The 27,151-nt window shown below is 57.9% G+C and overlaps 1 protein-coding gene across 5 annotated transcripts; it reads right to left on the bottom strand.

The window, feature by feature from the left end:
- Positions 1 to 212: 212 nt before the first annotated feature.
- Plxnb1 (plexin B1) lies at positions 213 to 25,268 on the bottom strand. Of its 5 annotated transcripts, none has more exons than XM_037207941.1 (38): positions 25,183 to 25,268; positions 20,440 to 20,492; positions 18,564 to 19,676; positions 17,724 to 17,906; positions 17,213 to 17,338; positions 16,987 to 17,087; positions 16,553 to 16,685; positions 16,122 to 16,278; positions 15,736 to 15,844; positions 15,549 to 15,657; positions 14,476 to 15,144; positions 14,166 to 14,291; positions 13,853 to 13,975; positions 13,395 to 13,488; positions 13,135 to 13,307; positions 12,834 to 12,985; positions 11,509 to 11,614; positions 11,201 to 11,337; positions 10,769 to 10,945; positions 10,453 to 10,588; positions 10,011 to 10,253; positions 9,246 to 9,419; positions 9,024 to 9,172; positions 8,137 to 8,237; positions 7,831 to 8,048; positions 7,540 to 7,718; positions 7,345 to 7,411; positions 7,026 to 7,172; positions 6,187 to 6,355; positions 5,802 to 5,905; positions 5,644 to 5,728; positions 5,250 to 5,422; positions 4,977 to 5,137; positions 4,742 to 4,889; positions 3,575 to 3,639; positions 3,370 to 3,445; positions 2,383 to 2,457; positions 213 to 1,231 (listed from the first exon to the last, which is right to left on the bottom strand). In XM_037207941.1, exons 3-38 carry the CDS (start codon positions 19,668 to 19,670, stop codon positions 1,127 to 1,129), a joined length of 6,357 nt encoding a protein of 2,118 aa, XP_037063836.1. In that variant the 5' UTR covers positions 19,671 to 19,676; positions 20,440 to 20,492; positions 25,183 to 25,268; the 3' UTR covers positions 213 to 1,126. The 5 variants fall into 5 exon arrangements, with proteins under 5 accessions (XP_037063836.1, XP_037063835.1, XP_028742746.1 ...); XM_037207940.1 differs by lacking the exon at positions 25,183 to 25,268 and adding an exon at positions 24,880 to 24,935; XM_028886913.2 differs by lacking the exon at positions 25,183 to 25,268 and adding an exon at positions 24,101 to 24,263.
- Positions 25,269 to 27,151: the final 1,883 nt, after the last annotated feature.

Genomic DNA, 27,151 nt, shown 5'->3' with positions numbered 1-27,151 from the left:
GGCAGCCACAGGAAACCTCAGGACAGTGGTCCTGAGGTTCACCTGTGGCTTCAAACAGGAAACTACCACGCAGGGGGCCACCACCCATGCAGGGGGCCACCACCCAGGCAGTGGTTGGCTTTGAGCCTCTGCCTTAAGGTACCTCGACATGGACAGCAATATGGAAATCAGGTCCAGAAACAGGGCCAAGGACAAGGACCCTTGAGACCCACGGTATCTGCAGTCACCTTTAATGAGGCCACACTTTCCCAATTCCTTCCAAATCAAGGAACATGAATGGAGAAGTCAGTACAACCTGCAATACAAGGTGGACCCCTTGAAGATGGAGAACCTGCCCTCCCCACGGGGCCCCAGATCTCTGAGTCCTATTGTGCTTCAGGGTCTCCTCTCCAGGAAGCAGAGCCTGCCAGCCTGCAGTGTACGGCCTTTCCTAGGGGTCAGGAGACCGTCTGGAACATGACTGTGCCCATGTCCCCCAACAGCCGCCAGTCAGCAGAAGGGCCGGAGAGTCCACTTGTCAGAGTCCACACCATGTGTTATCCTTTAATGAAGCGCTGCAGCTCGGTGGGCCACTGCTTCCCTCCCCACAGCCACCTGAAGTCAGGGTGGGCCTGAGGCACCGTCCTGCTTAGGCAGCAGCAGCCTAGAAAGGCTTTTTTTTTCCTCTCAGGCCTTGAAATTGGCAACAGGGAACAAGGACAGAGGAAGCTAAACTGAGGTCAAGGAGGATGGATGAAGAGGACAGGAAGTGGGAGGCGCTCTTCCTTCCTCTGTGATTCCTGATGGGATGTAGGCCAGTGCTCAAGAACAGTACAGTCTCCCCAGGGGCCCAGAGGCCCTACCAGACATTCTCCGGAAATGCTCAATCCCCAGCTCCCTGCAGGCTGGGCACCAAGGAAGTATGTCACAGAGTCACCAGGCTTGGGGCAGGCCTGGCACTACCCACTGAGCCACTAGGTCCCAGGCCTACAAGGTGGGTCCAACGGGGCTGAAGCCAGCGGGAGACTGGGGGCCACCTTTCATTAAACTCTGCTTGTCAGTCACTACAGGCATCTACGAAGGTGGCCTCTCCCTTCCAGGGCTGCTCAGGAGGTGCTGAGACACAGCAGGCCAGGACTCCCGGTCCCTATAGATCCGTGACCTTGTTTTCCACAGCAGCCGCGATCTGCTGGAGCCGGTAGCCCAGCTGCATCTTCTGGGCGGTGCCATCCTCCTCCAGGGCTGTGATGATCTGAAAGGCAGAAGCAACAATCAGGGGAGACTCTGGACCCCACGATCACCGCAAGTAGGCTAAAGGCTGCAGCATGGTGGGGGTGAGCACAGAGAAATCCAGTGATTGCATCACTTCCTGTCAGGGTGAAAACTGAACAAAGTCACCATGGGTTGCTTTTCTAGAGTTTGGTGTTTTGAGACGGTCTCAGTACGGCCTTACACTTGCTGCCTCTGCAGTGTTATAGAGAATATAGCCATGCACCGCCACACAGAGACGGAAGAGAGTGTTACAGACGGACATACTTTACTCCTTAACATCCTTCCCGTGCCCAGCCCATTTCGTGTAGAAGACAGCCGTACACACATGCTGGCCTTCTCATAAGGTCTGCCGGAGCCATCTCCACGGCTCTGCCTGCCAGCTAAGGGCATTTCATGATTCTGTGTGCCAAGACCAGGAAGTGCCGTATGAGAGACAGACAGGCAAAAGTACAACCAGAGAACCACAAATGGGGCTGCCTCCCTCTCCCTCCAGCGGGCGAGACCGCATCACCTCTGCTAGGGCTCATGGCACACTGAAGGACACGTGTGTCCCGCATCACCTCTGCTGGGGCTCACGGCACACTGAAGGACACGTGTCATTTAGCTGTTACCAGACCACTAGGCTGTGGGCCATCATACAGGTTCCTGTAGTCTCAACTGTGACAGGCACATCACTGGTGCCACATGAATGTAATTCCACTAGGCACTCCTAGAATGACTAACAGGTACTTAGAACAACAGGTCTGGTCAAGAGAGGGTGCAGAAAAACACCTCCCTGGCTGTGTTGAACCTCACCCATTCATCCTTTGGTTCATGAAGCCCAGCCCAATCTGTACCCTGAGAAGTGGTAATATCCAGGACAAAGCCAACCCTGGAATCCTCAAGGGATGGCTACTAGGTGGTTTTCCGGCACATCCCACATCCCATCTCTAGATCCTGGCAGACTCTCCAGGTACCCCTAAACACTACCACCATACCATGCCTGGAAGCCCTACTGCAGAACCAGGACGGGGAATTGTGGGGACAGGGACAGCAGAGCCAACATCACTGAACGAGCCTATGGAAGCCGCACTCGGCTTCCCAAGAGGCGCACTGACGTCAGCCTTGCAGTCAGGCCCAGGGTGTGCTCACCTGGTCGTAGTATTTGTTGATATACTTGTAGAGTTCGTGAAGAGCCACCCGGGCCCCCAGGTCACCAGAGTAGTTCTAGGGGAGAGGGCAGATACAAGGTGAGGGAAATGAGAAGGAAGTGGGGGAGAGGCCCAGGACCCCAGAGAAGAGGACCTGAAAAAGAATGGGTCCTGTGGGGGGCGGGAAGCAGAGTCTCTCGACAGGGCAGGGACCCAAGGCAAAGCATGACTCCAGCTCAGGACAGGCTGAGGCCAGAGACCCCCATGGTAGGAAGAAAGTCCAGGACGAGTTTCAGCAGGGCTGAGTTTCCCCTGGAAGCCTGCCTGCCTCTCCCAGGCAAGGCTACAGCTAGATATTCCTCCCAGTTCATTCTGAGCGACTACAGGGCCATGGACTGGCTGGGAACTCAGTGTCATTTTGCTCTGATCTTACTCAAATGTTTCCTGAGGCCAGTCCAAGGCCTTCCATGGGGACATCAGACCTTCAGTCTCCTTTTCTGGACAGTAATGGTGATGCAGCTCAAGTCACCCATGGAGCTCTTAGGGTGACCAAATGCAGAAGCACACCCCCATGAAGGGCTTGACACAGCTGTACCCCAAAAACAAAGCTGCTGCTGGTAATGTGGGTGTCCTTGTAACCACTTAAGGAACACTGTCCACAGTTCCTAAAGTTCTCAAGTGGGTGCTGAGGGTGCCACGTGGTAACAGAACAGTGGACAGTACAGGCAGGTAGACTCCAAAGGCCTAGAGCTGAATCCCACCCACTCTCCAGACCCTAACCGGGGCTGCAGCCACACAAGTACCTGGCTAGATCAGACAGGTGACAGCTGTCACGACGAGACCCCTGCTTACTGAGATGCTGGAGGTCTGGCCTTTTGCAGTAACACTGGAACATCCAGTCCATATGGCGACAGGATGTGTGTCCTCTCCCAGCCAGATCACAGAGGTACAGAGGTAACAAGTGGAAACGGATGAAGGGGAGACTTACCCGGGACAGCTCCGCGAGAACTGAGTTCATCTCTTGGTCACTGGCCGGGACGGTCTGTCTGATGTCTGTATAGTATCTGCCAGAAAGCCAGGGACAGCAGATGCTAAATAAGCAGAGGCCACTTCCTTGGTCTGACCAGGGCTTCCCTAGGGCCTCAGCTGCACACACACCCCACGCCTCTCCAGACCCACGCCCTCCCCAGTACCTTTCCACCATCTGTTTGTAACGGGGAATATCCCGAGCATACAGAAGCTTGTTGATGGGAGAATCCTGGACACCCGGGGGAGGGCAGCAGAGAAGGAAGGAAGGGTCAAAGTTCAACAGGGTGATCCGCATCATCACTGTTTTAAAACTAAACAACCCACATCCCAGGACCCTTCCAACAAAGCAGGACCACTGGTCACCCTAGCCTACTCTTTGGGCTTTTTCTTTTCTGTTTTTGTGCGCATGCATGTGTGGAGGACAACTTGCAGGAGTTGGTTCTCTTCTTACACCATGCGGGTCCCAGGGACTGAACTCAGGTCCTCAGGCTTGGCAGCAGGGGCCACATACCATTAAGGCCTGGCCCCTGGGGCCCCCATATGTCAGGAGACTCTGGGCTTTGACCCCACCTTTCACTCCATGCTCACACCCCCCCCCTTGCACACTGCTGGCTCTTCCCCAGACTCTTCCCTTCAAACCACTGACAAAGGCAACACCCCAAGAAACCAACTCTGTCAGGCATCCTGGCGGATTGCTCTAGGATTAGAGAATCCAAGCCTCCACCAGAGACTACTGGTGATCCCCTGCAACTTCTCAGGCTCACCCCCAAACCTGAGGTCACCACAGTCTGGGGCCTGGCAGACTGGCTTCACCCTTCAATATCCCACACCTTCAATCCATACCTGGACCTTTGCTGGCTTGAGCTGGCCACTAGACCACAGGATAGCCCACCTACACGTAACTGCCAAGATGCTTTGCCAAATCACACTACTCCCTGTTCCCAATCCTTCTGAACTACCCATTTGCCCCAAGGGTAAGACCTCATCCGGTGGCACTGGCTACATATGACTACGCTGTCAGTCTGTCACCACACTCCACCCCAACCATAGGAGGCTACACCTACTACCATCTCAAGTCTGAGCTGACACAGGGGCCCTACCCCCTTCCCTCCCGGCTAATCCCTTGAGACTGATCTTGGCCACCTTCTAGAGAGACTTTGGGATGAAGCCTGGTGTGGGAACGCCTTAGGTTAATGGCTGCCCCCTGACCATCATCTCCTTGCCAACTATGAGACGAGCCTGAAGCTCTCTGCACCCAACGCTGTCCACACCCACTTAGGCCACGTGGGTGACCCCGTCCTCTCTTGTCATGTCCCCCTGAGCCTGCTCACCCTGCCCAGTTTGTGGTCAGCCAGGGTGCAGGCATCCATGAAGGTCTGTGCGATGACAAGGAGCACCGCATCCATGTTATCAGACGTCTGCACATCGAACACGAACTGTGGGTTTTTGATGATGTTGATCCAGAACCTCAGTGGCAGGCTGCAGATGGGGGAGAAGGGGGGCCAATAACCATGCTGGGGAGGCAGGAGACCCCCACATAGGTCCTGAGCCCTGCTCCTCCCACACCTGTTGGTCTTCCAGATATGGATGGTATCCTGGTCGGAGATGCCATGCTGCTGGGCCTGTTCATCCAGCAAGTCAAAGAAGTACTTCACGGCCAGCGGCACGGGGCGGCTGGTGCTGAGAATCACCTGGAACAGGTCGTCCACAAACTTCTGCAGTGTGCCCTGTGGGGAGAAAAGGAGCCAGAGAGCCCAGTTAGGAAGGAGATCTCAGCAGCGGCCGCTCCCTTGTACAAGCCCCACACCACACTCATGTTCCCTGGGTAGCCCAGCCCACCTTCATGGACAGCAGGCGCGTCAGGTAGATCTCAGGAATGGCCTTGGCTCGCTCACGTTCCCCACCCCGAAGGCTGCCCCTCCTCGGCCTGGGAGGCTCCGGCTCCTCACTTGGCTTTACCAGGTGCCAGGCCCGGATGCCTCCCTCATCTACATCTTCCAGCATTGGGGTCCCTGTGCCAAGATGTAAGAGTTTGGGTGTCCCCCCTCCCCCCGCCCCCGCATGCTGCTGCCACCTCTCAGGAACCCATGTCCAGGAGTGAGAGCACCTGGCTGAGGCTCCTCTGAGAAGACAGAGGCACTGGCCCTCTCTCAGTCCGAAGGACCTTCCCTCGCCACCCAGGACTGGGCGACAAAGTGCAGAAAACCACCATGAGGAGGAGGTGGGTACTCACGTTCTCCAGGGATGTAATCCTGGTTTTCCCTAAGAACATGCTTTGTAAGGCAGGGGACTAGGGCCACCGTTGCTCCATCTGGGACCTGCTAACCACAGCTGGTGATCCTCCCATCAGGCTCAGTCCCCCTATCCAGCCCTAGCCCTCACCCCTCCCACCTTGTAATGCTGCAGGGTATTCAGACGCCTCCACAGACCCTGGATCTCAGAAGTGACATCCTCATCAGAAAGGATGAGGTGCCCGGCCACTCCAGACCGCCATTCTACAAGGACAAGAGAGGACAGGGTTCAGGGCTTCCAGAGTCCTCTTTCTGCCATGCAGCCCATCTCCTCCTAGGAGACATGGCCCTTCCACCTGGAGGGCGCCTCACCCATCCTCTCCACACAGCTGGAGCAGAATCCAGGTGAAAGGTCATCTGATAATGTTTGAGCCAGCTGTTGTAGCAACTTCAACATCCCACCTGTCCTCACAGGACCAATCTTGGGCCAGCTCAGGCCCAACACTATCTCAGGGTCCCCAAGCCACCCTGCTTCCGATCCTCACCAACATCCAAGGTTCGAGAGTCCGGCCGCTGGGCAAGAGGCACTCCCTTATAAAGCTGGTCTAGCATCTTCTCCTTGGCCTGAGAGATGGTGTCACAGTCCAGGACTTTCACAGGGATACCCTGGGCCTCTCCTGCCCCAGGCCCCACAGCCAGAACAGCATTCAAGGTCTACACGAGAAACGTGAGTGATTTTAGGACTGGTTCCACATGCACAATGACCAAGGCACAGGTGGAGGGCAGAGCTTGAGAAGGCTACAGCCTCGGTGCCCAGCCCGGTATCAAGCAGTCCTGAACACTTCACCTGTCTGTGCCGCCCCCCCCCCCAAATGCTCATGGGGTGAATGGGAGAACCCCCAAGTGAGCACATAACCCTCCTTCACGCCTGAGGCAGTCTGTACAAGCGAGAACTCCCCCTACAATCTGATGGAGAAGGTGTTTAGCAGAGACTAGCCGGGACCCCACAGGAACCCTTGTGTGTGCAGGGAAGCTCCAGGCAGGTCTGCCTGCCAGGTGGCCACTGGCTTAGGGGACAAGACTGCATCCTGGGGAGATGACAAGAAAGAAGCTGACTCAGCATAGACCCGTGCTTCCCTCCTAAGTCAGGGACCCTCTGAGACTCCCATCCCAGTGCTACCAGGCTAGGCTGTAGCTCAGTGCTGGAAGGACGCTTCTAGCATGCGGGAGGCCATGTGTTCCTACCACAAGAAATGAACAAATGGCCGCTCCAGCAGGCAGCCAGAGGGCACACAGGCTCTATATCCAGGGACAGGCACCAGAAGCCAGTGGAAACTGACGGTGCAGACCAGACACAGGTCCACCTGCCCAGAGCACAGCTCACCAGGGGACGGTACTCCACATCCTCTCTGAGCAGGCGGTTGTCATTCAGGGTGTATTTGGCTTTGCCAGTCACACTGTCCACGGGACCCTTGTCCACTTGATGCTTAATCCCTCGGAAGAGCATGTAGAGAGGCTCTCCTACAGAGTCCTGTCAAAGTGTGGGCAGTCAGGGCCTCTGGCGAGAGGCAAGAGTACACAGGGCATGTTGTTGGGCGAGGTCTCGCCTCTGGCATCAGTGGGCAGGCTACACGGCCTGCTGGAGACTTAGTGCTCGAAGGGCCCGACCCTCCCGGGCGCAGCGCCGTCGGCCCCTCCCTCACCCTCACAAAGGCGTAGAGGCAGATGGACATCCAGTTGGTGAGCAGCTTCTCCACCACCGTCTCCGTCCTGAGATGGCAGCGAGGGGAAGGCCAGGGTCAGCAGGGGGCGACAGCGCTCTATTCCACAGACCCCCAAACCCAAGACCCTGGCTCCACTCCTGGCTCCAGCCGCCCCGCACCCGGGCAGCCACACACCTGCGCAGCATCAGCTTGGGGTTCTTGGCCACATACTGGGCCACCAGGTCACTCAGCAGAGTACGGAGGATGTCAGTGAAGTATTCAAGTTTCCCGTGAAGCGCGACAGTGAGCAGAGATGCCACGTAGGCACGGTCCCGAGCGGAGAAGGTCCGTTGACTCTCCAGGGTGTGGATGAACTGAGGCCAGGGAGAGCGAGGGAATGAGGGCTGGGTTCAGAGACAGGTGGAGGAGACTAGGCCAGTCCAGTTAGGAGCAGGAGGGGGTGGGGGGGCCTGGCTGGGGGTGCACCTTGGTGAGGAAGAGCTTGCTGTTAAGCAGGTTGGAGAGTTGCCCCAGGCCCTGTTCCACAGTGGGCCGCCTGCTGTCGGGCACGCCGAGGTCCCTGTGCAAGGGCGACTCCCGGTGCCCAGGGAAGAAGACCCTCTCCGCGTACACCTTGTAGTCGAGGAAGGGAATGCCACTGCCGAGGAGGTCACTGGTGAGGTCAGTCATCTCAGTCATGAGGTCTGCGGAGCAGAGGAATGTCAGTGGATCCCAGGTGACCAGAGCAGCCTTGGGCAGAGCCCCGGAGGCGACTCCCACGCCCAGCCTCACCTGTAAACTCCTTCTTACAGCGGTCCCGCACACTGCTCTCCAGATTCTCCAGCTGGATCTGCACTTTCTTATAGTCCCTCAGGGCCTGCTTGCTCTTCCTCCTACTCAGCACCAAGGGCAGAAGAGAAAGGGCAGCTGGATTCCACCTGGCCAGGCCTGCTTAACTCTACTCCAGGCCGACCCCAGTCTAACCTGACCCCCAACAATTCACCCTGTCCCATTCCCATCAACGCACATCTACCCCTCACTCCTGTCCCCAGCAAACTCTGACTATGTATATACAGCCCGTAAGCTATTTTTATCAACACAGGTTTGTTAGAACTCAGCTATAATCAATGGTTTCCGTATTGTTCAATACTGTTCCTATGCCCATGGACAGAACAGAGTATTGTGGGAGACCACTAGGCCTGTTACAACCAGAAATCTGATCCTTTCTGTGACAAATTTGCAGAGTGGAAAGATGGCTCAGTGGTTAAGAGCACTGGCTGTTCTTCTAGAGGACCTAGGTTCAATTCCCAGCACCCACATGGCAGCTCCCAACTGTCTGTAGCTCCAGTTCCAGGGGATCTGATACCCTCACACAGACACACATGCAGGCAAAACACCAATGCCCATAAAATAAAAATAAATAAATTAAAAAAAAAAAATGTGCCAGGCAGTGGTGATGCATGCCTTTAATCCCAGCACTTGGGAGGCAGAGGCAGGTGAATCTCTGTGAGTTCGAGGCCAGCCTGGTCTACACAGGGAGTTCCAGGACACCCAGGGCTACACAGAAAAACCCTGTCTCGGAAAAACAAAACAAAACAAAATTTTGTAGATCCCTGCTCTAGTCTCTCCCTTCTCCGTCCAGCCACATCTCCCTGCCTGCCATAACTGGCGACACCCACCTGTAGACGAGGACAATGATAATGACACCCAGAGCCAGGAGAGATGTGCCCACGCCCAAGCCCACTTGGGCCGCCACGGGAAAAGCCACGGGGCTCTCGCCATCATACTGCACGTGACCCAGGGAGAAGCGAAGGTTCCCCATCTGTACCTGTGTGGGAAGCGACCTGTGAGCCAGGGCCCCGGACACGACGCCCAGCCCCGCCCAGGTCCCGCCCACTGACCGTGAACTCGGGCAAAGCATCTGGGGCCTCCGGGAAGTGGTGCCGTGGCAGGGGCTGCTGCACAGGGGGTTCACAGTACAGGTGGTGCCGGGTCAGAGTCTTCACCACACAGGGGCCGTTCCCTATCATGGCCACCACCTCCTCCTTCGACATGGCGAGGTCCAGATTCTCCCCCTGGAACATTGGGTCACTGACTGGTGACTCAGAACGCTTGCCACCTGGAGCCTGTCTTCCCAAAGGGGAATGCTTCCCCTGCCGGCTGAGCCCACGGTCAGAGGTGTCCTTTAGACGGCTCACCACAGCCTCCTCTGTGCTTCCTCCCTGTCTTCTCACGGCTGAAACTCGGCAGGACCTAAAACCATTCCCCACACCCTGGGCAGATAACCAGCTCTTGAGTTACCCACGGCTAGGCGATGACGGATTATCTGACTCTGGCCTGGCCAAGTGTCCACACACTACTTATCATGTGTGTCACAACACGCATCTAGTTGTCATCCGTGTAAGCCCAGCTGCCAAATGAGGATCAGTCAGCCACCTAATGTATACCACACTACCCAATTACTGAATACGCCAAACCATTGACCTGACCGACTGAACAGATACCTTGGTGGAGTACAGGGACCCAGGCCACCAATCAAATCCCTGCCAGGACCTCGGCTGGCACCCATGCTGTACCAACCCCCTTCAGGGCCTGCTCTTTCAACCCTGACCCCTCCAGCATACACATACTGTTCTCCTCCCGAGGAGCCCGAGAAGGCACATTACCTCCACAGAGAACACGCTCCCTGGCTTGTGCCGGAATGGTGTGGTGGGACCCTCCGGGTTGAGGGAACGCAAAGTGGGGTCAGCCTCATAGGAGAAGGGCGTGGGGCTCAGTGTAGCAAAGTCAAAGACCACGTTGTCCAGGATGAACTCCACCTGGACCCAGGGGTCCTGCGGCGGGCCTGGGAGAGCAGGCGTGCGGCACATGATAAGAAGGGAGGAGTTCACGAGACACGGCTCCTCAAACTGTGGACGGAGACGAGGGCACATCAGCGGGGCACTCCGGAGACGGACGGCTGAGCAGAGGTGGAAGCATCTCCTTTGGAACCCACTACCCCACGGCTGCCCACAGGCTGTGGTACGGGTGAGGGGAGAGATGGCCAGCCTGCTGTAAGCAGGGAGGCTCATGGGCATGCTCTGTGATGACGGTTCCAGAATAACGTACTTTCTCAGGGGCCACGTGATGCCTCTGTCCAAGACCCTGGCCAGGCTGAGGCATTTTGGGGACCACAGTCACTCGGATTCTTGGTATCTGCACCACATCCAGATTCTGGCCTCGGACCCATATCTCACGTCCTCCACTGAAACACAGTCGGGGAGCCACTCATGACTTAGACAAACCCGGACCTAAAGCACAGCCCAGTCCCCAACCTAAACTTCATGTCAACAGTAAGGGGTTCACAGCCCCCATTCCCAGAACCCCATCTCCCCCACTGGGAGGAGAACTACACAGACTTTCCACACATGCTTTGGCCCCACACCTGAAGAAGCTCTTGGTGGGGCCCACAGAGGTGACGTTGGGATCCCACGTGTACTTGAATTGACCATGCTGCAGCCTCCGCTCAGTGGTCCCGAACCAGACAGCCACAGGCAGCGCGGCCGGCTCGGGGGACGGGCTGGTCTCACAGCACAGCTGCTCCGACTGCTGTTCCGGGAGCCTGGGGTGGGGGTGAAGATAGGCCAGCTCCAGGAGGCAGCGCCCTGCTCCCAAACCGGCTCACTCTGCTTCCTCACCAACCGCAGTCTCCAGCAGGTCGCCCTGACGTTGTACTTCTACCACAGCCCTGGCTGTGGCGGGGCGGGCCCCAACTTTCATGTGGGGTAGAATTGACCCACGCCACACCGGCTTTTCCCACCACCCCATCTGCTCCCTGGAGCACACGGATTTTGTAGCACAAGGAAGCAGCCCTTACAAGTGGCAAGGCTGGTCACCGACCACCACACGGATGTCCTCTAGCCGCCCAGTCAGGAGCTTAGAACCATGAAGGGTGAGGCGGGTGCCTCCCGCTCTAGGGCCATGGCCTGGGAAGATGGAGTGTACTTTTGGATCCTGTGGGGGGAGGAGGAAGGGGGTGGGGACAGACAAAGTCAGGCCGGGGCACCTCCCACAAACAAGGCAGCCTCAGGGCGAGGCGCTCTGTGAAGGCAAACCCAAATGGGCTGAGACGCCCACAGAGGGAGAGGCCTACTGGCCGCCGGGGGTGGCTTAGCAGTCGGGCACCTGATAGGCAAAGTTGAACTCCGAGACACCGTGTCCTCTTCCGGGCACCTCCACGGCCACAGCGCCAGTCACCTCCTCCCTGCTGGTCCCAGTGACGCACACAAGACTGAGGGCACAAGACAGGCAGGGGGTGACGGGCCGCACAGACGCTCCCTCCCAGTGACCTGGCAGATCCTCTTGATGGGCCAGCATCCCTCGAGCTTTGGAGGGAACACCTTGCGGCACACCAGCAAGCCTTGGCATCAGAGAAGTCACATTCCTGGTTCGGTCATTTAGGTATACCCTCCAACAAGGAGGAGCACATCTCCCTGACGTGACAGGCGGTTACAAACAAGCCCTGGAGAGCTGACTGCAGTGGGGGGCCGCCAGAGTGAGTAAGAGGGCTCGCCAGCCCCCGCAAGCCCCCACCACCACCCCGGGGTCAGCAACCACTTGCAGAGTGATGCAGACTTGACCTGATCTTGAACAAAAGGTCCCTGAAAGGCTCTAGTCAGGACTCGGGCAGATGTGAGCAGTCGAAGAGGGCTGGTTCTTAGCCAGGAAACAGAAGCCCGGGGCATAGTAACTTCCAGAATATTAAGTCTACAGTGGCTAACATTGTCACGGTCACCACACACACTAGCAAAACAGAGCAAGCGATGTGCACTAGCCAGCGAGGCTCCAGCCTTAATATATTTTACACTTCATAAATCACTCCATAAATCACCTCAGTCTGATGTTTCTAGAATTATTAATAGTCTAGAGGCTCTGGAGGTTCTTAGTTACCGAACATCTGGAGGGAAGTGCATGCTCCTGCAGTGACTCCTGTTTAAAACAGAAATTGTGGGGCTCTGCACCAGTTCTTCTGAGGGTGCAGTGAGGAGGTCACCCTGATATTCTGCCAGGTTTGCTCATGGGTATCTCCTGGAGAATGTTCCATATCCACCTGCAGCACTCTGGAGGTGTGCCGCAGGAGCCCTCCCGAGCCCTGCCGGGGGGGGGCAGGTTTTGGAGAAGTGCAGGGGTGGGGGGGAGAAGGCTGCTGAGGGACCTGCTACAGTGATCCCCAAGGCCACCAAGAGAGTCAAGGACATCTAAGCAGAGCTCAGCAAGTTCTAGGCAGCAACTCGGCCCAAGAGACTAGAATCTCCAAGCAGTCCAGGCCAGGGACCACAGCAGGGATGCATAGGAAGCCGGAGTTCCAGGCCTCCGCGGTAGGCCAGCACTAAGACACTGACACCATAATTAAAGGCGGGAGAAAGGAAAGCAGACAAATAGAGGAAGGAGGCCCGGAGAGGAAGCCATCTAGCCACACTGCCCTTCCATGTTGGGCCCAACCAGCTCACCTACTGGAGACCTCGTATTTCTCAGGATCAACAGCACAGGGCACTCCAGCCACTCTGACCATGTCCAGCACATCCTGTACTCGTTGGCCCAGGTTGGAGCCCCTGATGGTGACATGGGTACCTCCGTCTATAGGTCCAGTCAGTGGCTCCACCTGTTCCAGGCCAAGGACATTCACTTTGACTTTTCCGTCAACCTCTGTGGCCTGAGGCAGCCCAGCTTCCTATTTTGAGTCCTGTGTATCCATGACACAGACAACTTCCCTCCAAGGGCAGCAGTAAGAGAGGGGACATTCCAACATACCGAGTGAATGAGGGGTGCAGGGCACTGAGTGGCCACAGCCTCAGCCTCGTGACAGGCTTCACGGGCCACACACCGTGGGTGCTCCCCCTCACACCACACACAGTTGTACTGAGGCATGGCAGTTCGGCAGCGGCTGCAGTCTCCATGTCCCACGGAGCAGTCGTACAGCCTCACTAGAGACAGCAGGAGCGGAGTGTGATGGGGAGGCCTAGCGGAGCCCGGACACCGCCAGCCTGCCCCGTGGTCCCAAGGCAACTGACCGTGCAGCCCGTCAGCACTGTCCACACGCAGACCCCCGGCCCAGCGCAGGAAGAGCCCCACGTGGAGTTCTGGCTGCAGAGCTTTATAGCTGAACTGGAGACGTGGGAGAGAAGTCAGAGCCTAGAGTATGGGCCAGGCCTGGGGAGGGTGTGGCTCAGGAAAGGACCAAAATGACTAGTTATGGAGCAGTGTCGGAGCTCAGAATTGGAATTCTGGGATCCCAGGGTTAAAGGGCAGGAGGTCAGCAATGGAACTATACTACAGAACCCCCTGGGATATCAACTTAAGAGGTCAGACTGGGATATGGGGACCCCATGAGGTATATGGCACAGTTGGGGGTGTCCATCTGTTTTCCTGTGTCAGAGCTTGGGCTGTGACAAGCACTACAACCAGCTGAGGTTACCAGCCGGCCTGTGGCCAGTGCATCCATGCCCACCCAGGCCCCTGTGGTCTGCACCTGGTGTGGCCGGCACTTGATGTAGCACCAGGTGTCTGGAGGTGGCTCACACTCAACCTGGGCCTCAACGGCCACCTCGAGGCCCTCCAGCTCCATCACACATTCGCTGTTCTTGGGGCCATCCTGGAGGCAGAGGACATGCTGTTGTTCAGGCGGCTTTAGAAGCTAGGCCCTGCAAGCTACAGTACAGGCCCTGCCCCGGAACAGCCCAAGTTGGGAGAGAAAGCTGAGGCTGCCGATGCCCGTTCCCTGTTTTATAAGACTTGGTCAGCAGTCTGGAGGGAAAGATGTTAGCCGGACAAGGCAGACGCACCTGGAAGAGCCACAGGTTCCTGCCTCGAAGCTGGACTTCTCGCTCCACGTGGACTGGTATCAGCGAGGAGCCTTGGACATTCTCCACACAGGGGCAGGAGCTCACCACCCTCTGACTCATCTCTCCCTGCAGGCACCAAGAGCGAGGCAGTCTGTGGCTCCCACCCTGCCCACCTCAGCCCTCTCCCTTGCTCGACGACTCCAGTGGCCGCCCTCTGTCCCCACTCCCCCCCAGAGCAGAATCAGAGGGCGAGCGAACGGCTGCATCTTCCCATCCCCTCCCGAGGCCTCCTTCCTGGGCCGGACCTCACCAGCTCCCAGAGCCCGGGGGTGTCGTACTGGTAGTCGAGGCTGGACAGCAGGATGAGGGGGGCAGGAGAGCCCTCGTGCTCTGCTGAGTCTCCATCACCTGAGAGGAGTGTGGAAGTGGAGAAGGCGGGCGCGTCACCCCCCATCCACTCATCCGCCTCGGGCAGCTCGCCGCCTTCTTTCATGAGCCAGTCCAGAACAGGCTTCATGGAGCCCGTGGCCCCTGGGAAAGTGGTGGCAGGGGCAGTGCCGGGGGGCTGGTCCAGAGCCACCGTGGAAGGCAGGGCCTCGGGGCCAGGCTCTGCAGGGGCCACGGTGTCTGGGGGGAACGGGTAGGAGGCTGAGGGGTCCTCAGGTTTGGCCACTCCTCCCAGGTCAGTAGGGGCAGGGACAGTGGTTCCAGGTGTGGTGGGGAGCTCAGGAAGGAGGGGCTTCTCATGGAGAGGTGACTCTGTGGAGGCAGGGGAAAGTATGGGGCCAGGACCCGCCCCCGGGCCCCCGAGGCTGAGCTGAGAAGGCCTGGCCCCAGGCAGGGCATCAGATGCCAGGGAGGGTGCCGTAGGCTCCACCGCGAAGGTGTTGGGAGTAGGGGTGACCGTGGCTTTGGGGGCTGTGGGTGGGAAAGGGGTGAGTACATCCCTTGCGGGAGGGCCTGGGGAGAGAGGTGGGCTCTGAGGGGGAAGGCCAAGAAAGACAGGAAGGGCCACTCAGCAGGCAGGTGCAGGAGCAGGCAGGCAAGGGTGTGTTAAGAGGGAAGAAGACCAAGGAAAAGAGAAACAAAAACATCCCATTAATTCTCTAAAGCAGGAACACAGAGGGCAGGCTCCAGGGGTCTGTGCCGAGCTGGAGAACCAGAGCCACGCCTCTTGCCTCTTGGCTTAAATGTCCTCTCCCAAAACAGATGGGATGGACAAGCAGCCATCCTCCGGGAGTCTGTCACACAAAGCGGCTGGGGTGCTCAGACAGAGCTTCACAGGAGGCCGGCAGGCGCACAGACCCCAGGCCATTAGAGAACCTCACCCTGGGGAGCCGTCAGCCCCACCCCCAACACGCCTCATCCCGGAGTCCCACTCACCTGATGGCTTGCCACCATCGGCCCAGCGCCACACGAGGCCTTGTGTGTGCACAGGTGCTGCCACACACACCAGTTACACCCCCAGCGGCTGCTCACACAGGCCCGGCACCTGCACACAGTGCAGTCATGGAGTGGAGGTTGAAATCAGGGAGCCCAGTGCCGGGGACAGACAAGGTACGGAACTCACGGTGCAGACGGGAAAAACTCAGTAACTGCCATGCAGTCGTAGAACAAGAGGGAGGTGTTGGCGATCACCACGGCACCAAACCTGAGCTCCACATTCACAGAGACGTGATCTGCAGCATGGGGGAGAAAGCCAGAAATGAGGAGTGGGGAGGGCATGGGATCCATACGGAATGAGGCTGACACCCCAAACAGAGACAGGAACTAGGGTCAGAGAACAAAGTCCACAGGACACAGCGTGGACACTGTGGGGTCCCGGAGCCAGGAAGGGGACTCAGAGCACGACCAGGGTTATGTCTGGATTCACCTCTCTTCCCAACAAAACCCCTTAGAGCAAAACGGAAGCAGGATGGGCTCCCAGGTCCGGGGCTGGCCCCTTCTCTCACCCACCGGCTCCTCTCTGCAGCATTGGAGCCTCACTAGGGTCTGGGGAGGGGCACATCACACCAGACCCAGTCAGCATAGCAGGACTCTGATGGTCTCCAAAGTAGCAGAAATACGATTCCCCTGGCCAAAGAGACGGCAGGCCTGGTACGGACAGGAAAACCTACCGAGAAAGCCGAGGGGCATGCTGTGGGACCTCTGGGTGGCAGACCAAGGACTCTCATTTAAGGGACACCAACTACAGGCTGCCACTGGCATCCTGTAGCCCTTGAGCCCTACAACACGCACTGACCTTGACTGTAACAGAGAAGTCCAAGGCCCAAGAGAAGTGGCTGAGCAAGGCCATGTGGCGTTTGATGCAACCACAGAAAAACCCAAGGTCTCTATCCATCCCCAGAGCTCTCGCCATCGGGGCCCCACCTGCTCTGGGCATTTACCTCCCTCGTCTCCTCCCGACTGATATTGGCGGGGCTCAGAGCCACCACTCGAAGGCAGCCCAGGTCCGACTGGAAGCTCCACAGCCACTGCTCTGGGCCCTGGCCCCTTGAGCACTCGGACCGGCGACTGCATCTAAGAAGAACCAACACGTAACCGTGACCCTCAAGCAGCCACCAAGAATTCACAAAGCAAATACATCTTTAGTCCCGAGGCAGGCCCTGGTCACAGCCCTCACACTGGGTTGATACCGGGCTCTGGTGTCTGCTATGGCAGGGAACCGAAGCCCTGAGTAGGGGTGAAGAGCAGGGGTGAAGAGCAGGGGTGGGCTATCCAGAGGTGAGAGGTCGAGAGTCAATGGACAAGGGTCAAGAATCTCGTATAAAGCAGTTACAGAGGCGGCACAAGCCCGGGTCAGGAGCTGCGGCGCACTAACCTGCCCAGGAGCACGCACCAGCCACAATAAGGGTCTCTGTGGGCCAGGCAGGAGTCACAGTCCAGATGCTGAGCACAAGGAGCCACAGGAACCTTCACAAGCTGTGACAGCAAAGAGGACCTGAGGCTGGCAATCCAAAAACCAGAGGCTCACCCACACACGGGTCCCGGGACCTGCCCAGAGACCCCTCCCAGCAGCCATTCCCTGGCCTGTGTCCAGGACTTACAGTAGTCTGGGTCGCTACATACAGATGCTCAAAGGTACCATCAAAGGTAAGGTCTCTGCTCACAGCAGACCCCGGCTGGATGCTCTGCTTAGAGTACGGGACGGCACTTCCAGGGCCTAGGTAGACCTAAGACGAAAGAAAGACCACGAGGTCTGGCACCAAGCCCCACACCCCAAACTCCAAACTTTCCTCCCCTTAGAACTGAAACACTTATGAATAAGTTTTCTCTTTGAGCAGGTGTGGTGGGGCAGCCTTTAGTCCCAGCACTCTGGAGGCAGAGACAGGCAGATTCCTGTGAGTTTGAGAACAGCTTCGTCTACAGAGTGAGTTCCAGGCAAGACAGGTTATTACAACCAGCCTTGGGTGTGGTGTGTGTCTATGCGGGGAGAACCCTAGGTGAAAACCACCCGGCCCTGGGAGGAGCGGTCCAAACAGAGCTGGGGCAGCGATGGGAGGCATGTAGTGTGTCACACGTCACACATCCCAGCCTCAGTACTTCCTAAGGACGTACCCTATGCAACTGTCCTTGACTGTCACCCAGGAAAGCAATGGTGTGTCTGTCCTCCATGGTGACTGCCACAGCTGTTAGTTGAACCCCCGGCAGCTCCAGAATGGGTGTGGCTTCCAAAGGGACACAGCTGACCACGGGGCTGGGTGTGTGGTCTGAGCCACAGGGAAAAGCTTCCGGGGTATCCTACAGGTAGCAAAAGACATCACTAAGACCCTGCCGGGATAACCTCCCCGGACAACCTTCTCCTGGGCCCCAGTCTGCTAGGCCTCCCTGACAGTCCTGCCCTGGGCAGCACATTCTTACAGACCCAGCCTTAGCTTTACCTCGGTGACTTCCATCCTTCCACTTTTCATCCCGGCCCTCGTGGCCCCCAACTTCTGCCTTCCCTTCCGGGAAGCTACTTCCCCAGCTGCTACACTGAACACCTCTTCCTGAGCCATGACCTAAAGCTCTCAGCTTGGCTCAATTCCCAGCACACTGGCCTGGGCTCAGGGAGCAGTTTCTCCATCCCTATCCTTCCTAGGCCATAGCCACGTGACTCTTTACCTCTGCTTTTGCTCCAGAACCTAAAACAAGAGCGCTCATTCCAACCTCCCCCCTCGGCCTCCAGCCCAAACAGCCTCAGCCGACCTCTCCGGCCACTTCATCAGCACCCGACTCAAGCAAACCCCACACTGCTCCTTGCCACCTGCCTCGGCCACTGCAATAAGGTAGTCTTCCTGCTCGGGCCTAAAAGGAAATACCTAGCAGCTCGCATGAGAGCCACTCCGCTGGCCCTGCTCCCCCCCCCCCAGCTCGGCCCTTCTGAGTAGGTGCTCGGTGACCAACGCCTGGACTCACCACTGGAAGCTGCGCACAGTGAGAAAGGACACCATATGCAATGTCAGCCACCTTGGTCCCGTTCTCAGCACGGCCTTCCCGGGTGTAACAGGCATCTCGAGTATGATTAGCAAGCTGGTCGACCTCGTCCAGGGGGAAGGCACAGAGCACAGAGGTTCCAGATGCCCCGGACGATGCCGACAGGGGCCAGTCCACAGTGGGAGGAGCCACCGAGGAGAAGGCTGCGAAGAGCACGTCCCCGCCGGCCACTTCCTTGGATGTGGCGACAGCTGCAGCATGGATCCAGCCATAGCGGCCACCCTGGCAGGCCAGGGGCAGCTCCACATAAGAGTAGTAGTGCTGGTCCTGAAGGCACACTCGGGACACGTAGGCACGAAAAGCCCTGGAAGCGGCCTTCAGGTCTCTCCGCAGGAACAGGAAATAGGCACTGGCCCCACGCACAAAGGCACTCACAAAGTGGTGGCTGTACTCGGAGAGGTGGCCCACAGCCAGCTTGGCCGTCTCTTCGTAAGAGAAGGCCGCTTGGGGGTCCGGGGGTCGCAGGGCCCGGGTTGTAATGGGAGGAATACCACCGCTCACGCCCTTGCTGGTGTACCCTCGCCCCACAAACAGGAGGGGCTCCCCTGCCGACCCCTGGGCAACCAGCCCCACTGTGCTAACTGCAGGGTCATTTGCAGCCACATACTGGGTGTCCCCAGGCCGCTCTGGCCGAAGCAGCAATTGCCCGATCTGTCCCAGGCTCCGTAGCTCACAGATGCCCTGATGAACACTCCCACACACCACCAGAGCCTCTGGGCTCACCAGGAGCAGCTGGTTAGGGTTGTTAGTAGGCTGGGCTTGGGGACATTCATCAGGTATCACAGGTGGCAGACAATCCAGGCTGTCATTCACAGGGCCTGTAGACACCACGGCTTCCAGCTGCAACTCAGGGCTCAACTGGAACAGGAAGTTGGTGGCCCCGACATAAAGGGTACCTGAGGTGGGGTCTCTTGCCAAGTGTTGTAGATGTGTGCCGTTGGCAGTGAAAGCAGCTGGTAGAGGGGACTGTTGGGCGAGGACACACCCGGCCCAGAGCACCTGAAGAAGAACTGGGCCGAGGACAGGCATGGTCACCTGGCAGAGACAAGAGCTAGGTGAGGCTCACGTGCCCAGGAGGGTACTCAGAAACCACTGCTAAGGGATAGGACTGTGGCACTTCCAAGATGCTCCTCCTAACCTGGGCTACTCCGAGATTCCCAGTATTCACTAGGCTGAGATGCGGGGGGTGATCCCAGGGCTGCACACTGACCGAGGCAGAAACAGAAGACGCTGTCCTCAGAAAACTCACCACGACCCCTTCTCTGGGGACACTACGCTCTCGACCTGCACCTACCCACACTCCACCCTAGCTCCGTCCGCACTCTTCTCCTCGCTCCTTCTACACCCTGCTCTCTCTGATTCAAGTGACTGAGGAGGTCTCTGAGGAGGGAGAGGCCCCTCTGTGCGGACACCAGACTCCCAGGCAGCAGCAGGAGGGATGGTGAGTTCTTACAGACCACCAGCGTGTCATTACCAATGCAAGAACTGGGCGCAGAGATGGCTGTGATGATCCTACCACTTTGGAGGCAGAGGCAGGTGGACCTCTGCCACTTTGAGACCAGCCTGGTCTATAGAGTGAGTTCCAGGACAGCCACATACAGACCCCGTCTCAACAAAATAAATAGATGAAAAAGAAAGGAATTTGGATGAAGGGCCTTTCAGGCCAGGAGTCCAAAGGGGTGATAACCAATAGGCTATGCTGGGATGGGTGGGGGCTGAAGGGCAGGGCCCCACCTTGGGGAGCCCTGAGTAGCAGTGACAGTCACACTGTTCCCCATTAGGGTAAAGTCTGGCTCACCTGGCAGGGCTGGCTGGATCAGGAGATAACAGCATGACCTGAGCAGGAGTCACCTAGCCAGGGGGGGGAAGCAGAGAATGAAACTGAGGGCTGGGCAGCAGGCATGTGGGAGCCCCTCCCCACTCCCCAGTCCGCCGGGAGAGCCCAGCCCAGCCTGGCCCTCAGCCACCGAACACATTCCACAGAGGACGCCTCCTCAGAGCCCACACAGGGAGGGGGAGGGCAGCAGAGCCAGGCACCCGAGGGGCCTGGGAAAGGTCAACCAGAAAGGCACCCCATGGCCATCTGGGCCCAGGCAGGCCCCAGCACTGAGGTCCCTTCTCAGCACTCTTCCCATCCCACCCTTTGCTTTAACTCTGCTCTGTCACGGCTGAGTAGCTATACACCACTCACTGAAACCAGGGGCTACCCTAACCCAAGTGGGCACCGGCACACCAGCAGGTACACACTCACACACACTAAGACACATGCATAGCGCCTACCCTGAATGCATACATCCCACACAGACACAGGAGCACTTGCACATACAGATACACACATGGTGATGCATGCAGACGTGACCTATGCACACAGTGAACACATACACACAAACACTAAACACACCACACAAGGCACATGCACCTATGTTCAGACACCACATGAAAACAGTCATACAAAACTCTGCCCCCTACAGACATTGCATTGACACACCACACCTACCCACCGGAGACACACACACATCACCCACATTAGACACCCGCACATACAGACTCACGCACACTTCCCTGGTTCCAGCACTAAGTCCTAGAAAGCTGTGGAAGGCAGGCCGTCTCCTGGAATTTTCTCCCTGCAGGTTGTAGAATCAGAACCCAGAGCGCAGTATGAGGGGTGGGCTGGGCATTCTGAGGAAGTGACCATGCCTGCTGTGCCCTGCAAACCGAGTCCAACACGAGGACCTCCCCAGACTTTCAGTGCCTGCTTTCCCACTTTGCAGGCCCCAGCTAAAGCTCCTAAATCCCAGACCTAAGTAACTATGGCAACACTACCTTTCCCAAACTCCACTGGTCCTCAAGCAGGAACACAAAAGTCTGGTTAGGTTATGGGACAAACCATCCTACATTGAGAAACACTTTTCCTCCTTGCCCGTGCCCAGGCCACATTGCCCAGCCCCTCCCACCACCCAGCTGCCAGGCTGTCTATGCAGAATGTCCCCCAAGTTCCCCTTCTTGTGCCTGGATTGGCCCATACTATCAGAGGCCTCAGCAGGGCGCTCCTGGGGTTGCCCTATCACAAGCGGAGCTGGGCACAAGGCTAAGAGGAAGGTCCAGCAGCCCGGTGGGAGCAAGGACGCTGTGGTCACAGCCCAGTGGGAGCAGGGGGCCATGGCCACAGTCTGGCTGGGCACTGCTCCCAAAATAGCTTGGGGGTTTCCATTTTTAGTGTGCAGAGAACAGGGCAGCTCTATGGGAGCGGGAACAAGGCTCCTCTGTTTGCCACCCAAAGGGGTGTGTGTGTGTGGCGGGGGAGGCAGCAGGGGAGAGCAGTCAGCAGCCCAGGACTGCGGCAAGGCCAGGCTACTAAAGAGCCCCCCACCTTGTTTCCAAGGGATAGAGAGACCAAGCTTCCTCCCCTGGCAAGGCAGAAGCCTCCTCTTACGCTGCTATTGCACGACCCTCCCACCACCTCAGGCTACAGATGGGCCCTGGGCACAGGGTCCCATAGTGAGACCAGCATTTGCTGTTTCATTAGCTTGTAAATATTTGCTCAGAGCCTACTGCATGCCAAAGTTTCTCAGCCCTCAAGGGGCAGGAACAAAACCACTCCCCAAACTGAAATTACAATTGCGTTGAGGAGACCATACGAAGAAATGCAGGGCTCCGAAGAGCTCAGCACACAGGTCAGAGGTTAACCCACTCTAAGGAACTACGTCAATCGGCCTGCATACCATGGGCAGGAGCAGGACAAAGGGGAGTGACATTTTTCTCCTACATCTACAGACAGATTTCACTTGAGCTACACACCACAGAGGCATCCCTAGTCCCTCCAATCTCTAGGGACCTCACTGGATTGTCTTTAAACAAAAATGGAGTGTCCACAGTCCTCAAGCTTTTGGGGTACCCTAGGGCTGGAGAGATAAAGGTCAGGCCCCTCTCATCCCCATCCTCCCTCACACATGCTCTTCGTTCCTGCCTAAACTCAAGCTTGCGCTCTACTCCCAGCCATCACATGGGCTGTTCCCTCGGCCTGGAAAGACCACTCCCTCTCTCTCCCATTACCTCCCACGCCCAGTGATCACCTCCCTGGGGAGCCTTCCTAGGCTTCCCAGACTCCTGGGGAGGTGACCCTGTGAGGTAGATGAAATGGACACACCGTCTTTGGGCTCTGTGCCTCTCAGTTTTCCCATTGGTGGGAGGGGAGGCAGGGCTGCTCTGACCAGTAAATGTGGTAGTGGACCTGGCATGAGCAGGACCCCAAGACCATTTTCTCCCATTGCCCCCGCCCACCCTGGACAAGGCGGAGAGTTCCCACTTTTAATTAAGAGGCCCCAGCAACCGGCAACCCCAACGAAGAGCAGGTGTTCCCTACATGGTGAATGAGCCCCCCCATTTCACTGCCAAGGAAACCCAGGCAGTGGGAGGTAATAGGCGCTCACACACTGCTTTCCAAGCCTTTTGGCCTCTCAAAAGACAAGGAATTGGCCCAGTTTTATTAACGATCAGACGAGAGCAGACTGAAAACACTTCTTTGGAGCCAAGCCTCACGTCCCGAACTTGCACTGCCTGTGTCTCCTCCCTGCTCCCCACATCTCAGGCTCCGTCCAGGCTCACCGCCAAAGTCTAACTCTGCCTGTGCCCAGGCCTGCCCCACAGGCCTCTTCAGAGCCCACACTCCCTGAAACCCTTCAGCGGGACCAAAGGGTGCCTGAATTCTGCAAAGGGCAAGCACCACCTGACCCCCTCCTGTAGCTGCTCTCACTAACTGACAGGGTTCACAGATTCAGCCCAGCCGCACCTGCACATGTACCTTGCCTGGGAGTTGGGAAACTGGCCTTCCCTTTCTGAGTCCCCGTCCCAGTATCCACTTAAAGGGGAGCGTTACTCATTGACAGTGAAATGGTGAGCACTGCACACCTGCTTTCTGGATGTTTATGGGGGAGAGGGGAGCCATTATTTACCAGATACCCGCCATAAATTAAGGCGCTCATCAAGCACACGCTGGGTATGTCGGTACCAAGACTGAGTCCCAGAATTAGAAGGCTCGTGGTCCTCCTTTGTCAGCCTCAGCCTGAAGGGTCTGTTATCCTATGGGGGAGCCTCCACTTCCCTGCTTCGGCTCATCCTCAGCCCTCCTCCCTCCACCGCGCCACGGGACAAAGACCCCACCAGTGGCCCTGGGAGGGCGGGGAAGGGGCCGGCCGGTCCCGACGGCGGCGGTGGCGGCAGCGAGGAGGGGGCGCGGAGGAGCAGCTCCACCTCCTCTGTCTCCCAATCGCGTTTCAGGCGGGGCCGCCAGAGTTTGCCTTCGCGCGCACGAGTGTGGTCCCAACTCTCTGCAGCGAAGCCGCCCACCACGCCACTCGGGCTGCCCGTGCCCGGCGGGACCGAGGCCTCGGGTCGCTCCACCTGGGTGCGCGCGGCTCTCGCCCCGGCCCCGCCTTCCCAGCCCAAGCCCCGCAACTCACCGCCCAACCTGCCTGCGGGATGCGCGCGGCGAGGCGTCCGCGGGCAGCTCCGGGCTCGCTCGGGATCTGCGCGCCGCGACCTTCCCTCCCCCCGGAGGTGGGTCTGGCGGAGCCGCAGCTGTTACCCGGAGACCGAGGGGCGGAAAACTGCGCCCGCTGCCCGCCCCTCCCGCCGCGGCGCTGCCACCGCTGGGAACAAAGGAGACAAAGCCGCGTCGGCCGGCCCGAGCTCCGCTCCTTCCACCACCCCCCCTCCCGGCGGGCCGCCCTCCCCCCGCGCGCCGCCCGGGTCAGGCCGGAAGCAGCCGGGAGAGCGGGGTGCGCTGCCCCAGCCCCCCGGGACCCCGCATTCCGGTCCCGCGGGATCCGAGTTTGTGAGGGCCTAGGGGATGATCAGCCCCTCTCGTTAAGGGGGGCTGGTGCACCCCGGCGGTAGCCATGGCTACGCGGACGTGGAGGGTGAGGAGCCTAGCCCGGAGCGTGGGCGGTCCGCCCCGCCCAGCGGGGCCTCACCTGCGCGGCTCGGGACCAGCCGCGGGCCCCACTCCCCGAACGCAAGAGGCCGCGGCCATGGCTGCTTGCCTTCCTCCTGGGTGTAGTGATACAGCCCCGGAGCTTCGCCCGGCCAGAGTTCGATGGGACTCGTGTCCCTCACCTGCCCGTCCCGTCCCCTAACCACCATCTTCACTACCCCCAACGCGCCGCGCCCAGCGCCCCGAGCGCCCTGTTTCCCTTCTAGTTCCTGGCGCTTGTGGCCATCCTTCCCCAACTTTCTTCACCTGAACTCCTAGGCGCCAGCTTTCTCCTCTTCTCACCTGGCCCTGCCCACCTTTCCTTCACCCAGGACTCCGCAACACCCAACCTCTCCTTCCGGTCCCCACCCCTAGCTGTTTGAGTAGAGCCCGGGCTTTGGACCCGAGTTTGCGCCATCACTAAGCCGTGTAACCTGACACCCCTCCCCCCGACCAAGTGCTCACCCACAAGTGGGGGTGATACCACCCCTAGCTGGGCTGTGAAAGCAGGGCACACTGGCTGCGAGGTGCGTCAGAGGGGTCTCCCTTCCTTTTCTCCAAGGCCTGTACCTTGAGCCATCCAGAACTCAGAAGCCTCGCGCAAGTCTGGACTCCCTCCGTGGAAAACACCTGGGTCTTCTGGGCAGGAAACCTTGTGCAGAGGTTCTCTCCCCTAGGCACACTGATTGAACCGAGCCTTATGGAGGGCCCTTTACCCCCGGGCTTCCCTAAGGCAATCTGTAGAGCCAGGACCTGACCCGTCCTCAGGGCTTTTGGAGGACTTTAGCTCAAGGCCATCGGCACAACATCCGGAAAGGCAAAATCTGCCATATATATAATATACATATATATAATATATATATTATATATATATGCCTCTAAGGTTAGAGGGCTCTCCAGCAGGGAAGCCTGCAGAGGAGGTTGTACTCAGAGCTGATGCTAGACTCCTTCCTCTTCCTCCGCCATCTCAAGGGGGGTGGGGGTGGGGGCTGTGCTGGCTTGTTTTATGTCAACTTGACCAAGCTTGAGTCACCTGACAAGAGGGAACCTCAATTGAGAAAAATCCCTCCATAAGATCCTGCTGTAGGGCATTTTCTTAATTAGTGATTGATGGGGGACGGCCCAGCCCATTGCGGGTGGACTAGGTAGGTGGTCCTGCTTTCTCTGAGAAAGCACGCTCATTCAGCTAAGCCATGATGGGCAAGCCAGTAAGCAGCAACCCCCCCCATGGCCTCTGCGTCAGCTCCTGCCTCCAGGTTCCGGACGCTGTTTGAGTTCCTGTTCTGACTTCTGTCAATGACGAACATAAGCCAGATAACCCTTTCCTCCCCAACTTGCTTTTGGTCATGGTGTTTCATCACAGCAGTAGAAACTGACTAAGACAGGGTCATCTTCCTGCTTTCTAAAATATCCTTCCCCTAGGTCTCAGGTCACCTCTCTTCCTCCACCCCCCCCTTGCAGCACCTGATTCCAGTCACCTAGGACATCATCAGCACATTGTGACAATCCGGCAGGACAACCTGTTTTCCGCACCCTTAGGCTTCACAAGTCTCCCAGATCTATCCCCACCTCAGCTGGGACAGTCTACCCTGACTCCCACTTCTGTTGGCCTTCCTACTTCTGCAACTTCTAGGAGTCCTCCTTCACATGTGGGGAGTCCGCTCCTCTCAAACCCACTTCATCAAGTGTATACCTGTTGGAACTGACTTTATCCCAGAGGGGCACCTGAACTCTCCACATCCTCCCTCATCTGGACACAGATGCGTGCTTCCTGGCCCTTCAGGAGTATGAACACACCCTTAGGTGCTGGGGTTATCTCACCCTAGGGAACCACTGTATACTGAGAATGAAGGAACCGAATGACGGAGAGATTAGGTTCTCAGAGGTTCAAAGACCTTGAGGAGCCATTTGGGCCACACTTGCTGTTTAGAGACTGCGGCTCCTCGTGGGAAACACTTGTGGCTCCAAGGGCACAAACAAGCTCCCACCTGAAGCACACGGCCTTGGTGCACGCTGGGGTGGGGGTGCACTCCGGGGAGGCCGTTAGACTGACTCTCCACTATGGTTCTAGACCTCTAACAGGCACAGAGCAACACTCCACAAATTCTGTTTACACAAGGCCTCCCACACCACTTAGCTGAGGAAGTCAAGGGTCACTGTTCCCTCTGAAAAGGGAGGTCAGGGTTCTCAGGGCAGTCCACACCCATGCTTCACTGTACCTCTAACTACTTCTCCACGCTGCCACCAGCATGGGGCTGAACTCTGCCCAGGCCTTTGGAGGGTCCCGGGTTGCACAGGACCAGAGCATAAGGGAGGCAGACAAGCCATGGGTCTGTATGACGTCCGCATCTCTTCCTTCCTCTCCCTGAGCACACTCAGGCACAGGAACCAGGAAGTCCCTCTCTTCCCTACCCCAGGCAGACAGCTGTGCTCCAGGCTAGGAAGACCAAACGGGCAGAGGGGGCAAATCGGGATATTCAAAGTGAGAACCCAGACCTCAGGGATGACCACCTCGTCCAACACAGTCCTGAGGATAAGA

The sequence above is a fragment of the Peromyscus leucopus genome, chromosome 7 (assembly GCF_004664715.2).
Source record: "Peromyscus leucopus breed LL Stock chromosome 7, UCI_PerLeu_2.1, whole genome shotgun sequence".
NCBI classification, from domain to species: domain Eukaryota; kingdom Metazoa; phylum Chordata; class Mammalia; order Rodentia; family Cricetidae; genus Peromyscus; species Peromyscus leucopus.
Note: the sequence above shows the minus strand (reverse complement) of the source record. Positions and strands in the feature narration are given on the sequence as shown.